General features: G+C 33.9%; 2 protein-coding genes across 5 annotated transcripts in view; one reads left to right on the forward strand and one right to left on the reverse strand.

The window, feature by feature from the left end:
- The window catches only part of Mdr65 (Multi drug resistance 65), a 48,626-nt gene extending 41,073 nt beyond the window's left edge, over positions 1-7,553 (forward strand). For 2 of the 3 annotated variants that reach the window (XM_017612550.1, XM_017612549.1), the window contains exons 9-12: positions 216-906; positions 2,899-3,195; positions 6,082-6,448; positions 6,813-7,370. In XM_017612550.1, the coding sequence (XP_017468039.1) occupies positions 216-906; positions 2,899-3,195; positions 6,082-6,448; positions 6,813-7,370 (1,913 nt within the window). Of the gene's footprint in view, positions 1-215; positions 907-2,898; positions 3,196-6,081; positions 6,449-6,812 lie in introns of all 3 variants that reach the window. The other variant, XM_017612551.1, reaches the window with a different exon arrangement.
- Positions 7,554-7,861: 308 nt separating this feature from the next.
- Positions 7,862-11,949, reverse strand: Edc3 (Enhancer of mRNA-decapping protein 3). Of its 2 annotated transcripts, none has more exons than XM_017612561.1 (7): positions 11,572-11,949; positions 11,238-11,510; positions 10,536-11,164; positions 10,249-10,471; positions 10,040-10,191; positions 9,884-9,968; positions 7,862-8,207 (listed from the first exon to the last, which is right to left on the reverse strand). In XM_017612561.1, exons 1-7 carry the CDS (start codon positions 11,733-11,735, stop codon positions 7,982-7,984), a joined length of 1,752 nt encoding a protein of 583 aa, XP_017468050.1. In that variant the 5' UTR covers positions 11,736-11,949; the 3' UTR covers positions 7,862-7,981. The 2 variants fall into 2 exon arrangements, with proteins under 2 accessions (XP_017468050.1, XP_017468049.1); XM_017612560.1 differs by having other exon boundaries at positions 10,536-11,185.
- Between the last annotated feature and the right edge of the window lie 3,129 nt (positions 11,950-15,078).

Below are 15,078 nucleotides of genomic sequence, written 5' to 3' on the forward strand. Positions count from 1 at the left end.
AAAATACAAAAAAATTACTAATTAGTAATACAAAGTTATGTGCTCTTATGAATAATTGTCGATAAAATCAATTTTATTTATTATTTAAGGTGATCTCAACTGTAGGAATTTTTTGGCAATCAGCTGATAGTGTTTTTACTTAGGAATCTGTACGATGGTTTAGGATTGGCATATAATCGAATTATGGATTTTACAATATTGTCTCCCTCTTTCAGAAATCAATTTGAACTCACTGGAAAAATCTTTTGAAACCGATTTAATTAACATGGAAAAAAATTACATATCATATGAACAGCCAGTTGTGCATACGAAGAACAAAGAAAATGCGCCAAAGGAAGATGATACTGGGGGAAATTTCATCGTAACATTTAGGCGCATATTAAAATTAGCGCGTCCTGAATGGTGTATGCTATTGTTGGGTGCGGTATGTGCCATAGCGTTCGGCTTCACTTATCCAGCATTTTCGGTCATTTTTGGAGAATTTTACGCCGCTTTAGCTCAACCCGATGCAGAAGAGGCATTACATCGTACTTCAGTTCTCTCAATCTATTGCCTAATATTGGCTGTATTAACAGGCGTAGGCGCTTTTCTACAAACATATCTATTCAACTATGCAGGTGTATGGTTAACTACACGAATGCGTTCAATGACATTCTCGGCAATAATGCATCAAGAGATTGGCTGGTTTGATGAAGAGACTAACTCGGTAGGTGCACTGTCGGCAAGATTAACGGGAGATGCTTCGGGTGTACAAGGTGCCATTGGCTATCCATTGAGTGGTTTGCTGCAGGCATTTTCTAACTTTGTTGTTGCATTCACCTTGTCACTTTATTATTCATGGAACTTGGCTTTGGTGTGCGTGTGCGCTTGCCCAGTTATAGTTGGCTCAATTATTTTTGAAACAAAGTAAGTAAGGATTTTTAAATTCTATATCGAGTGCAATAACTGGGGTTCCGACCAGTATGTTTCCTTTGAAATACATACAGCAAATGAATAATCCATGGTCCGACAGTAATCAGCTAGCCTAAAAGTCTTCATATATGCATTTGGTTTAAAAAAATGCGGCCTTTTTAAAAATTCAATATGGCCTCTCAACTATGGCATCTAAACTAACTATAAATTAGATTTTTCCTTACAACTTTTGTGACTCTGGAGAACCCAGCACTAAAAAAGTAAAAGCGGTTTCGTATGAATATATGCGCGAAACAATGGATAAATTATAGTAAAAGTGCGTACTTAGTTTTCTCTCTGACGTCAGGACTTTTTTAAAGAACTTTTAAATTTAAAAAATATGATTATTTCAAAAAATTATTTAAAACATTTAGTGCAATGTATAGGATAGCAATAAGGGTATCGTGTAAAAGAAAAAAATCTGCAGAATTATAGCAGAATAATTTTTTTTGTGCATAAGGACGAATGGATATGGAAAATGTCCTTTACAAATCTTGTCCTTAAATATCCTTGGAAATTTGTAATATTTATTTTTGAAAAAAAAATTTTGTTTGAGTACTAATATACACACGACCGCATCATCGAATTTCGTGCTGCAAACTTTATTAACCGAAAAAGATTAAATTAAAAGCGCATTTCCACCTACTCGTTCTTGTAAACCAAAAAACTTTATTGTTTTTAAATTCTACAGAATTTTATCTCTCATTTGGTACCCATATTGTTATTCTACATTACACTGATTTTTTTAAATAATTTTTTAATTATTCATATCATTAAAATTTCAAAGTCCTTTGAAAAAAATCCTCACGTCAGAGTGAAAAACTAAAAAACGCAGTTTTACTATATTTGGCCCATAGTTTCGTGAATATATCGATTCTTTCGTGTGTTTTGATATTTTTTTATTTATTTTTGTCGCACAGTGTTACAAATCTGGAGCCTGGTTTTAAAAATCCAAAACGGCGGATCCAATATGGCGGCCAAAAAAAATTTATCCGATTCGCTTGAAACGTTTTCCTCGTGTGTTTTTGTGGTTGTTGATTACAAATCTAAAGTCAGATTAGAAAAATTCAAAATGGCGGACCCAATATGGCGGCCTGAAAAATTAAAATCAATTAAATTCTCCCAAAACTTTACAATCGGGGGTTCTCGAGATCGCTGACTACGCATCTGAAATTAGATTTTAGAAATTCAAAATGGCGGATCCATATTTGATCTACCATTTATAACGGAAAAGTTAAAATCGAACATATGTATGTATGTGCGTACAGTGGGTATGAGTTACCTAGGAGATGATAATGTTACTCATACGCCATGTATGTACGTACGTTCGACTTTAACTTTGCCTTTATAAATGGTAGATAATATGGATCCACCATTTTGAAATTTTAAAATCTAACTTCAGTTCCGTAATCTTCTTCTTATTCTCTAATTACTACTAATTTACACTTACTTTAGACGCCATAGTTGAGATGCCAAATAGAATTTTTCAAGAGGCCACGTTTTTTTTAACTAAATGTACATACATATGAAGACGATTAGGCAATGAAAGACTTTCTGCTAAGCTCTGAATTTTAGACACGGATGTGGCTCATGAAACGTTCTATACATACATATATGTATATGCACATATCGGGAGCTTATATTCAATACCCTCTAAGTACAACTTTCAAAAATCTAATTTCCTATGTTAGAACATCACTGATGTTAATTTTAACTTTGCAATTCAATAGTAAATTCTTCTAACAAACGATATAAAAGGTCAGCATTAACATCATCGAAAATAGTTAAGCCTTAGGTGGGTTTTCATATAAGAATTTCATTTTTGTGAAAATTGCAGAAAGGGGGTATTGAATATAAGTCGATATGTATGTACCTACCTATGTGTAAAAAAAATCGTCATATCTCAAAAGAAAATCATAACTCGAGTCGACTACTTTTATTTTTCAGGTTCATGAGCGCTTCCTTGGTTCATGAAAAAACAGCGTTGGAGGAAGCATCGCGCATCGCAACGGAAGCCATTACAAACATTAGAACAATTGCTGGTTTGCGTCGCGAAGCACAAACTATCGAAATATATAACTTAGAGATAGATAAAGTTCAAGCATTGATAAGGCAAAAACTAAAATATCGGGGATTGATCAACGCATCGGGACAAGCATTTATATTTTTTGCATATGCAGCGGCCCTGTGCTATGGAGGAGTGATTGTGTCTCAAGGAAAACTTCCATTTCAGGACATTATTAAGTATGTACTTAGAGGCAGTGTAAACTGGAGCATGAAAATAATACTAAAGCACACTAGAGCACGTGTTCCAAACCCCACACTAAATACCATTCATTTTATGGAATACCACATCAAATTACTAAAATCAAAGGCACTGCAACTTAAATATGAATAAAACTTTGAACTAGAAATACATACATACTTTAACATTTAATTTGAAGAATTAAATTGTTTCCTCGTTTTAATAGTTATTGCTTTATAGTTCGGTAGAAAGCAACGTTAAGACAGCCTTTTTAGCTACTTCATTCATTCTTAACACTAACCGATATTGCTACTACCAACCGAAAAATAATCTGGCAAGGATTTCAAGAGATTTACCAAGTGCCTAGTTATGACATTTCACATTTTATTTGGTTATTCATCGTGTTTCTTGAAGAAAGTTTTATAAAATTGGGAAACATTCAATGCTTTTCTTTTCCACACAGGTAATCCAGAAAATGTATTTTCCTTCAAAGGATGATAACACTGGTTTACAGCAAAAATGTTCTATTGATGCCACTATCCAATTCCTATGTATAATTGCTCGGTGATTCCCAAAATCGAGACAATTTTTTTCTATGGATAACTTTTCGAGATATTTAAAATTTACCGTTATACAGCTTAAAAAAGAGTGATTTCACTTAATCACGTATATCTTTCGAACCAATTGAATAATCGAGTATTTTCCAAACAATTGGAAGCATTCAAACCCAAAAATTTTGTTTCTTTCATTTTTAAACATAAATAAATAAAAAAACTATAGCTTTTTTAAAAAATCACCACGGATAGATCGACGCCAAATTTAATTATCTCTTATTTCAAAAAAAAAATACTCATGAAATCGGTTCATATTTCGGCTCTCAAAATTGATTTGTCCACAGCAACTTTTTTGCCCCACTGTGCGGCGTTCGGCGCCTAAGAAATTTTGTACAAAATTTCCATGATGTACATACATATATGCACATTGAAATATGTACATCGTTTGAAGGAACTACTACTCGTATAAATAACGCTATTCTACGAAATGAAAATTAAGTTTTTAAAGTTTTCTTTACCTAATTTGGGCCAATGAATATGAATATAATCTCCTTTATTTTTCCAAAAAAAGCTAACTCAGAAAAAACATAGGAAACACGTTTTTCGATCAAAGGGTTGATTACAGTTAAATTAGGGTCAAACACTGGAAATCTGAAGATTTATTGGATATAAAACAAAAACAAGTCGATTTTCATGTGTATTTTTTTCTTTAATAAAGAGTTGAATGTATTTTTCATTACATTCGGTTATTCTTTACAAGTTAACCTGCGAATATCAATACAAATACATAGGACAACTAGGACGAAATATACGGACGAGATAGAAGAAACACATAAGGATTGTCGATAATCGAAAGTGCAAATCACCTGACCAAAAATAAAGGCGCACCAATGAAGGCTTAGCAAAGAAGACCAACCACAGAGAATGAACCAGAATGAAAAATTACACTGAAGATGGCATAACGCCGAAACCGATTAGCCAACAAACCCAAATTTGATGATGACGGGAATTCAAACCAAAATACATCAATTTAATTTTGATATGAATCATACTTGCATTGAACTGGGTATACTGAGAAGACTATCAATAAATACTGCATTGTATAACTTTTATTTTAATGGCCTTATTCATAAAAAATAAAGTAGGTTTAAAGAGCTTTATAAATTGACGTTTTCATACATTTTTCAATTTATAAACCTTTTATAAGACTACTTTATTTTTTATGAATAAGGCCATAAGAAAATAATTTCAAAAATTTACCAAAAGCTACCAGAATCGTATTTACAGCAAATTTCGATTCACAATATTTTACATCTCGGGTGTTAAGCCATGACAAAGAAGAAACATTCATGGTACTAGAAACACATTGACAAAGTTTTTTTTGTAACATTAGGTTAAAGTTTTTACTTTTGAGAGAGCATTTAAATTCCGACTTTTTTTTCTCACATGCATTTTTAGACCACCCTAATGTACATACATAAGTAAATATAAGAGTCATGTGACGTTTTAATAACACTGTAGGGACGTGAAAATGATACAAAAAAAAAACGCCGAGACACGTAAACTTAATTTTGGGTCGTAGATTACGGATCTGTACACCGTTTTTCAATATCGGGTAATTTTCCCCAAGATATTTTCATTTTAAGTTTACATTGCGAATGAAACAAATTCAAACTTTAACATGAAAAATGTTACTTGTTGTTGTTGTTGTAGCAGCATACAAATTCCCCAAAGACATTTTGGGGAGTGTTGCTGGAGTGACAGTCCTTGGCCAGATATAAATCTGGGTCGTTCCGGTTACGTAGACCCGACTGTCGTGGGAACGGAAAAATGTTACTCATACGCCATGTAAGAGGACACCCATGTACGATATGGCGTATGAGTAACATTATTTCCTGCTCCTATTTCATACAAAAAAAATTATTGCCCAGTTTCTTTTGACCATTTACAAATTGTTTATTTATCCATCGATTTTCATCGCTAGTAGCTTGCTTTTTGGCAAAAAAAAAAACAAAGAAGTAAAATTACAAAATATGAAATTTGTTATTTGTTTGATTTTTTTTTTTCATAAAAAATTTAAATGACCTAATCTGAGAAAAAAGGTATACATATCCATAATCTACGATAAGTTAATGTGTTACGGCGTTTTTTGTTTCCTTTAAAAACTTGTGATTTTCCCTAAAGTGTAAAATTAAAGAGTGTACAGAGTTTAAACGTATCACCACTGTACAGACTTCATTCAGCATGCTTCTAGCTCTACATAAAGAACTTATTACAAAACCATTTATAACCAACAACTTTCGCATGTACTTCAATGATTCTCGATTTTAGAGTATCGGAAACGCTATTATACGGTTCTATGATGCTAGCACAATCTTTAGCTTTTGCACCCGCTTTTACAGCGGCTCTCGTTGCGGCACATCGACTATTCCAGATATTGGATCGAGCACCAAAAATCGTATCACCGTCTAGGCGAGATAACATCGCTACAGAAAAAGGATTGACCTTGTTTGAAGGAGTAAGATTTTCCAATATAGAATTCAGATATCCAACACGTACGGATGTAAAAATTTTAAATGGATTAAATTTGGAAGTAGCTAAAGGAAAAACTGTTGCATTAGTAGGACGTTCTGGTTGTGGAAAATCGACTTGTATACAGCTGTTAATGCGTTTGTATGATCCAGATAGTGGCACCATTGTAAGTTTAATAACTAATAACATATTTTTAATATCGATAGATCAAAGCTAAAAGCATAAATGGAACTAGCTAGCTAGAGCAAATGAGCTAATTTTTTTTTACAATATTTTTATATGTATTGTGTATTTCTGCACAAGGTTTTTACACTTTGTGAAACACGATAAATCGATGTATTGCAATTTTATGGGAAAACCCTTTACCTGTTTTTGCAGGGTAATGGAAACAAAGTTTCTTTCATTTCTGAAATCCCCAAAGAGTATGCATTCAACATCAATTGGAACAATTTGATCTTATTTTTGACTACTATACACACATTAATGTGTAAATATGTATGTATTTATATGTATGCATATGTATATTTCAGAAACTAAACGACGACGATATTCATAAAGAGATCCCATTAGAAGACTTGAGAAGAAAACTGGGACTGGTCTCGCAGGAGCCATCACTATTCGAGTGTACAATTGCTGAAAACATAGCGTACGGAGATAATTCGCGTAAAGTGACTATGGATGAAATCATAGCCGCAGCGAAATGTGCAAATGCACATTCTTTTATAGTAACTTTGCCCAATGGATATGACACACGTCTGGGTGCACGTGGAACTCAATTATCTGGTGGTCAGAAGCAACGCATCGCTATAGCTCGAGCCTTGGTACGCAATCCAAAAATTCTCCTATTAGACGAAGCAACATCTGCTTTAGATTTGCAGAGTGAACAGCTAGTGCAGCAGGCGCTAGATGTCGCTTGTACTGGCCGCACGTGTATAGTGATAGCGCATCGTTTGTCAACCGTTCAAAATGCTGATGTAATTTGCGTTTTAAAAAATGGCAAAATAGTTGAAATTGGCAATCATCAACAACTTATTGCGCTCAATGGGATCTATGCAAAACTTCATAAAATGCAAAGTCATGAGAAATAAGTCTCTTAATGTTAAACCGAAATGCGTATTCATTTTATGTACTATGTAGCTTTTAAGAGCAAAGTAATCACTTTGTTGGCACAAATGGCACTTTGTGTATGAATATATGTAGTTATATTCATAAGAAAAATAAATAACAACTAACAATCAAAAGCATACAGTTTGCTCTTTTTACAAGTGGACTAATTTATTGACAGATACATGAAAGTTTAACAAATTTTGATTGAACAAATAGCCACCAATTTTCAGATAGACTCAAACATATAATTTAGAATATTGCTTAATAAACTGGCAAATAATTGGGTCAAGTAGTATAAATTTAAAACGAAAGTTATATTTGAAATTCACAATTTTACAAAATTTAACTAAAAATTTACATTTACGTCCACGAGTTGCAAAAAAAGAAATCAATGGAAACCAAATAGATCAATTCTCCAATGATTTGAATAACGAAATGCAATTCAGTTTTTAACAGTTGTCCGATAGATGATTTTAGTGTATACAAATCATTTTACTTTTTCTTGTGCACTTGAAAAAACTTTTTCATAATAAACATCGACTCTCATAGGTAAACATTTGTTGAAGCATTCTCTTTCATTACATCTTCTCTTTCATTCCTTTAAGTGTATTGGTATCACAAATTTGTGGCCGAACGGACTTTTATATTTAATCCCAGCATCACGATAAAATTTATCCGGTATACCTAAATTACATAAATATAATTTTCCATAGTTATTGGATGAAATGCCATTTAAAGGTAATATCGGTAAAATTGCATATTTAATGCACACATCCTTAATTCCTTCCGGTGGTGGATCAACTGCAAGAACTGATGCCCTGTAAGAGAGAATACGAAAATAAAATGTCTTTTTTTATTTGAATTTGAGTTTGAAACTCTGACAATCAGAGATCGCAAATAACAGTTAATTAGAAAAAATGCCCTTTTTCTGACATGGCTAGCATCTGTCGTATCGTAAAATCTAAAAATGAAATGTATTTTGAGTGTTAACATTTTCACGATATATTGACGTCTATCGTACCAGGGTAATTTTCTAGTTCGAGTTCTTTCTTATTTTAGACAATGATTTTTTTATGACTTTTAAAATTTTAGCCGTTTTTATTCCTAGCATGAAATTTCGATTTTATTTTTATAGGCATTGATAATGAAATTTAAAGCTTTTGAAATATTCGGATTTTTCGTGACTTTTATAGATTTCTTCGTAGTTTTTAACGGACCGTTCAGGATTTTTCGGCACTTTTCCGATTTTTTTCATTTTTTATTTATCGGACTTTCTTGACCTTTTGGGATTTTTTCTTGGCTTCTATGGAATTTGTCGGGTTTCTTAGGCTATCCGATATTTTCGGAACTTTTCGATTTTTATCCGAACTTTTCTAAAGTCTTCGTGTTAATTTTCAGAGTTACTTCTGTAACTGATTTCAGTATTTTACTGGATTTTCCATGAAATTTTTGTCGGAACTTTGCGAGGTAAATTTCAGTATTTTTTGGGACGATTGGGATATTTAAGTTTTAACTTTGCTATTAATAAATGCCTAAGAAATAAAAAGCAATAACTACTCTGTAAAAAAAAATCAGACAAATAAAGCCTTTTTCAAAAAAAGTACAGGTTTACTAAATATTCTGGTTTCTATTATAACATGCAAACTCGGTACCGTTTCTGATTTATCACATAAATCTGATAAGTTCTATAGACGTTTATCCCATCAACAATGTTAACAATGCATAAGTCATATTTTCAGTCGCGTTTCATATTAAAATGAATATATCTTATATATTTTTTCAAAATTTTTACTTCCCATCTGCGAGGGTTTCCCACAGTGGTGTTTGACTTGATACTTCTGCAATAAGTGTTATGTGAATACTAGAAAGTTGTAACTGTTATTTGTGATCTCTTCTGAAAATCAAACGAAAAATTTATTTAATAATAAATAAAAATTAACTAAACTTAAATAATAAACTGAGAATCTTACCTAAAAAAGAAAGCTTTCGAACTCGTATCAAAATGATAAATAAGGTTATCGCCGCGACAGTTTCATTTCAATAGGATAATATTCTTTACGCATTCACAAGTGTAATCACAAAAAACAACATGTATTAAAAATTCCGAAATAAAGAAACCACCCCAACGTTTTTAATTGCTTTACCACGAAAGTTTTACTAATATATATTTTCACCGTACTAACAGTTCTTGACTATCGAGTAAGAAGCTTCGAACCGCAAATTAATAAATATTTAATATAAAACATTACATTACAAAGAATGAAAAACTAGAAACCAAAAATCATGCAAAAAAAATTCTGCGACGAACTCGCTGCATACACGATTACTCGTGCTACATTCGCTATAGAGTTTAAATCGTTCACGAATGCTGTACTTCGGCCCAGTCTCGTCCGTAGCCGTAATTAGTAGAAATTGAATTACTTTCAAGAAAGTTATGTAATATGAAAAAAGTATTTTGAACTAAACGAAGACTGATAAACTACGCAATACTCACCTACTTTCACTCAACCATTTTCTGACTTCATTCGTTACGGTATTTGAATTTGTTGATAAAATTACGAGATCAGGAGAAGGCAGTTCTAAAACCAGAATAAAGTTAAAATATTGAATATTTTAAAATGAACATATGTGTGCAAGTAAGTGTATTTACCATCGACTGAGTATACAACAACATTATCCGTAGCGCTGAAAAGCGCAATCTCTTTGCTTTTATTATTCACAGTTTCATCTTCCAAATAAAGTAAAACTTTTAATCCATGCGACGCCATTTGACGACCGGTAGCAGCGCCAATATCACTAGTTCTGTATAAATATAAATTATTTAAGATCACAATTCGAATGAAACATAAAGTAATATACCTTAAATTACTTGATTTTGCACATATAATAACAATGATTGGCCATTGGTGGTAATTAGTAGGTGTAAGTCTTCTCGCGCCCCCTAGTAATAATATGGCAAGATCAGTAACACCCCTTGTTAGTATATCCAATTGTCTTGGCAAAGAAAGACCTCCCTTTTCTGCTAAACTTTCAATTTTCGCTCGTACAAACGATGGGATTGTTGGTATTATGAGTCCTTCATCTAAAACATATTAATTTTATTGGTTCAGTATGTTTTTAAATCTTTTTATATTGAAATTTTTTACCAGTAACAAAGTCTGTAGAGCCGTCAAAAATATTTTCAATCTGTCGCAGTCTTACGGGCTCACTAACCAATATATTCTCATCGTGGCGATATTTTTTAATTGCACCTGAAGTTTGGCGCACCAAATCCGGCTTTTGTTCGGCTTCAATTATATCCCAAATTGCTTGCTTGTTAAAAAGAGCTAAATTTCCTTCAAAATCAAAATCTTCTTGTAATATTGGATCATCTACTGAGGCGCTGAAAGTTTGGTTGTGCTTCATGTTACCGTCTTTACGTAGCTGTTTTCGTTGTTTACGATTGCTCCCATTGTTACTGGAGCCATTATTGCCATAACGTAGTCTGGCATTTCCATTTCCGTTTGCACTAACGGAAATATCCGGACCATTGGGAAAGCCAGTTATTCCATAGTTATTCTTTTTAACTTTTATATCAATGGGCCTTGAACTAGCGGAGGCTTGTTCACATAAGGCATTTGCAACATCAAAGTTATCAGCGTCATAGACATGCACTGAATTGGGAGATGATGGAAATTGAGCCGCTCCCAGTCGGGCTTCTACTTTGGGCGGAAGCAAGTTTCCAAAGAATTCCCTAACAGTATTATTGCAAGGCACTTTCCCACTTTCAACTACTCTACTCTCCAAATTTTGAACACTATGAATATGGACTTGATATTACAAGTTGAAAATGTTCTTTCTTTATTTACCTTTTATACTTGCTGGAATCTACTTTTACTTTGGCTATTTTATCTGTGAGTTCACTTATGTTGTCTTTGGGTTTTGGGTAAATGGAATTAGGTAACGAGGAGGAGTGATCTCTTTCTAATGCATCTTTATTGTGAGATAATGCCAAAACAATTTTTCCAGCATTTGCGAAGCCCGGCAATTTTACCGTTGTCGGTTTTTTTAAATCTACTGGCGTGACAGTATTTTGGCCATTAAAAGACGGTATCAAATAAATATTCACAATATCTGTTGCTCTGGAATATAAAAGCTTTATTCAATGTGGGTTATCTTAACCAGCGTAGATATGGAACATACCGTAAAGTCACTTCCGCATCTTGCTTCTTCAAAGGAACACCGTTGCGAAATGCACGAATAATAGTTATCTCCGATTCAGATATGTCCTTAATCACCCCTTGAAACACACCGAGCTTAGCATCGCATTCTATTGAAACGGCTTTCCCTAGGAAATCATCTCCCATGTCTCCAACGTGTATGAGTTGTAAATCAGCTTGTTTTGTTTTAATGAGCGTGAATTAAGCACAAATCTTTTCACTTATATTTACAAGCGTAAATCGTATATGGCCAAAATTTTGATTTTTCTCGGGCGGTCTGTAATCTCATAAGTAAAAGGATTTTCTTCTATTTAAGTACGCGCCTGCAAATTTGCCAACCACTATGCGACGAATATTAGAGATGTGATTAAATATCATAGTCGATTCACGTACCGATTTATTTCTCTAGAGGGTTTTGACACACCGTTCGACAATATAACCTAATGCCACACAATAATTACTTCTTAACTTAAGATTTAAGTTAAAATTCTAAAGAAATTAAATGATAAACTAAGAAAAAATACATTGCTAAATTAAAAATAAATTTTTCGTATCGATTTACATAGTTGTTATCGGAGCATGTTGTGTCAAGGGTAAACAAAAAAGTCTGGTATCTAAAACCTTAGGGTATGAGCATAAAACTTACTTCCAACGTATCATCATAAAAGAACGGTCCACATAGAAGTTCCGCGTTGCCTTTGGCATTGGTTTGACAGAACGCACGTTAAAAATATGATTGGTACAATAAACGCTTGGCAGCGAATGCTTTGACCACTAAATGACTAAGTTCCCACGACGGTCGGGTCTACGTAACCGGAACGACCCAGATTTATATCTGGCCAAGGACTGTCACTCCAGCGACATTCCCCAAAAACCGAATGGGGAACTTGTATGCTGCTACAACAACAACAATAACAACCACTAAGGGCCAATTTTCTGTGCACGGCTGTGATTTAAATTTAAACGATAGAGGATGGACGCCGCTTTAAGATCCGTAGGAAGCTGTTTGAAAATAGGGGAAATTTGGATTTTTTGCGAAAGAATTATAACGCTCACTAACTAGAATTCGCCTTTCTGGTTGCTGAAGAAGAGGAGCTGAACACCTTTGGCAGGGTTATTTCGTGGATATTTTTTGTTTGACAACTCAGCTCGGAAATTTGCGAAAAATACCATATTTCGAACCGACATTATAAATAAATTTGTGCACAGATATAGTAAATTTTATTTTTGTAATAAAGCGTGAATTGTTGTCTACAAGTGTGTGTAAAAGTTTTTTGATTCTATGGATTTATATATATTTAGCTTTAAAAATATTAGCAATGTAATTTAATTTTATGTTTTTCCGTGAAAACTTGAATTTGGACGAAACAAAACAAATATCAAACCGGCTGATTGTCAACGCGTGCAAAAAGATGGGAGTTGGCCCTCTTTTCGCCTCCTCCTGCAGCTGTAACGTTCCCACGGCAGTCGGGTCTACGTAACCGGAACGACCCAGATTTATATCTGGCCAAGGACTGTCACTCCAGCAACACTCCCCAAAACTCTATGGGGAACTTGTACGCTGCTACAACAACAACAACATCTATGTGGCATGCTTTGTGCACTTTCATATAATCCATCTCATCTGTTAAAGCGAATCTGTCACGCAAAGCGAAACAAGCGTTTGTCATGCTTGCTCAATGCTCTTTGCTCCGCTATGCCACTGACTTTACGTTGTTGTTTTCTCTTAAAACAGCATACAAATTCCTCGAGGTTTTGGGCTGTTGCTGGAGTGTCAGTCCTTGGCCAGATATAAATCTGGGTCGTTCAGATTACGTAGACCGACAGTTGTGGGAACGAACGATTTTACGTCGAGCGGGGTAGTTTTGTAAATCCATCCTATATTCATACCGGTCAAAACTACCGATAAGTACTCAAAGTTATCGGTTTTTAAGCGAAATACACAAGTGCACAGGAATTGCTCATTGTTGGGCTATTCCGGAAAACTAAATCTAGAATTTTATTAATGATTTGTTTTGCTTTTAACATTAATTCAAAAATAGAATCTCAAATTTAACTTAATGTAAACAAAACGGAGTGGAACAAGTCTTCAATCAGGGTTTTGCATTGCGCAAGTCCGTTGTATTTGACAAGTGAACGTTCATTGTTTATAAACAAGTGTTATCAAAGCGTATCCCAAGTGACAAAACAAAAACAAATTTTTTAATCAAATAAATACACATGAATTTTGTAAGAAAATCACTCACCACTGCACATAGATAAGAAAGAGCGATGGGGAATTGCGTAAATAGCCGCATTGAAAACTGATGGGCGTTTTCTTCTTCCCAAAGGATCCAAAGTAACCGGAAAATGTTTGGTGGTTTTTCCGGTTTAAAGCAAGGAGTTGTGTCAATATTTAAAAAATTTCGGATGAGATTTGGCTTTTCAAATGGTTAGAATTCCCATTCTTTGAATTTACAGGTACTTATCGGATAAACATATCGATGGTGTTGTGCAATAACGACACAATTAAAATTAAAAAAATAAAAACTGTTACTACTGTTAAGTGGCTCATGTCTCTAATCCTTGTGGAATAAATGTCTTATCTTTAGTACTTACCTAAGCAATCCTTACTGCTTACTTTAGTAAGGGATGGGAAGATTAGGCAAGGATTAGAGAATAGAGCCGCTTAACAGTAAGTATTTATTGAATCGATGGCTGAGTGGAAGATCGACCTATCTCAGTAGCCATTTCGAAAACGCCCTATCTCAGAAAATTTTTGAACAACGCTCTATCTCAGAAAACTTTTCAAGAACGCCCTACTTCAAAATTTGATTGAAAAACGCCCTATCTCTGAATTTAGTTGAAGAATGCCCTATCTCAGCTTACGATTCAAAAACGCCCTATCTCAGCTTATTTTCAAAGTATTTTCGTTTGAGATAGGGCATTTTTGAACCGAATTCTGAGATAGGGCTTTATTCTACCAAATTCTGAGATAGGGTGTTTTTCAATAAAATTCTGAAATAGGGCGTTTTTCAATCAAATTCTGATGTAGGGCGTTCTTGAAAAGTTTTCTGAGATATCGCGTTTTTGAACTGGCTGCCGAGATATGTCGATCTTCCACTCAGCCATCGAAGGCAGGTTCTGCCATACACTTCCGAGTGAATTTCAACCCCATTCAATTTTATTTCAAAGTGAGTTGTGTTAGAATTCACTCGTAAGTGAATTGCAGAACATGCCTGTATGCATTACATGCGTGATAAATAATGTAATGTATTTCTTATGAGTTCTAGATTCGATTAATCTTTAATATGTAATCAGTATTCATATTAAATCGCATTCTTTCCTGCATTACTGGTAATGCAAAATTGAAGGCCCCACTTTTCTTAGGGCATAGACGTAGGAGAAAAAATTGATTTTCGAATGCGAAGACGGCTGTTTTACTGATTATTTTTTTCGATTACCATACATTACATTTTCATACTGGGTTTAGAAAGTCTTTATTAATTAA

This window comes from Rhagoletis zephyria, unplaced genomic scaffold (assembly GCF_001687245.7).
Source record: "Rhagoletis zephyria isolate East Lansing unplaced genomic scaffold, Rhagoletis_zephyria_1.1 Rzeph_scaffold_00557, whole genome shotgun sequence".
Lineage (NCBI taxonomy): Eukaryota > Metazoa > Arthropoda > Insecta > Diptera > Tephritidae > Rhagoletis > Rhagoletis zephyria.

Excerpts from the sequence above, each read along its gene's own strand:
- Edc3 (XM_017612560.1), bottom strand. The coding sequence starts at position 11,735 with ATGGGAGATGATTTCCTAGGGAAAGCCGTTTCAATAGAATGCGATGCT. Across the intron at positions 11,511-11,571 it reads GATGCGGAAGTGACTTTACG|AGCAACAGATATTGTGAATA; the intron begins GTATGTTCCATA and ends TTTATATTCCAG. Across the intron at positions 10,472-10,535 it reads CTCTACAGACTTTGTTACTG|ATGAAGGACTCATAATACCA; the intron begins GTAAAAAATTTC and ends AATATGTTTTAG.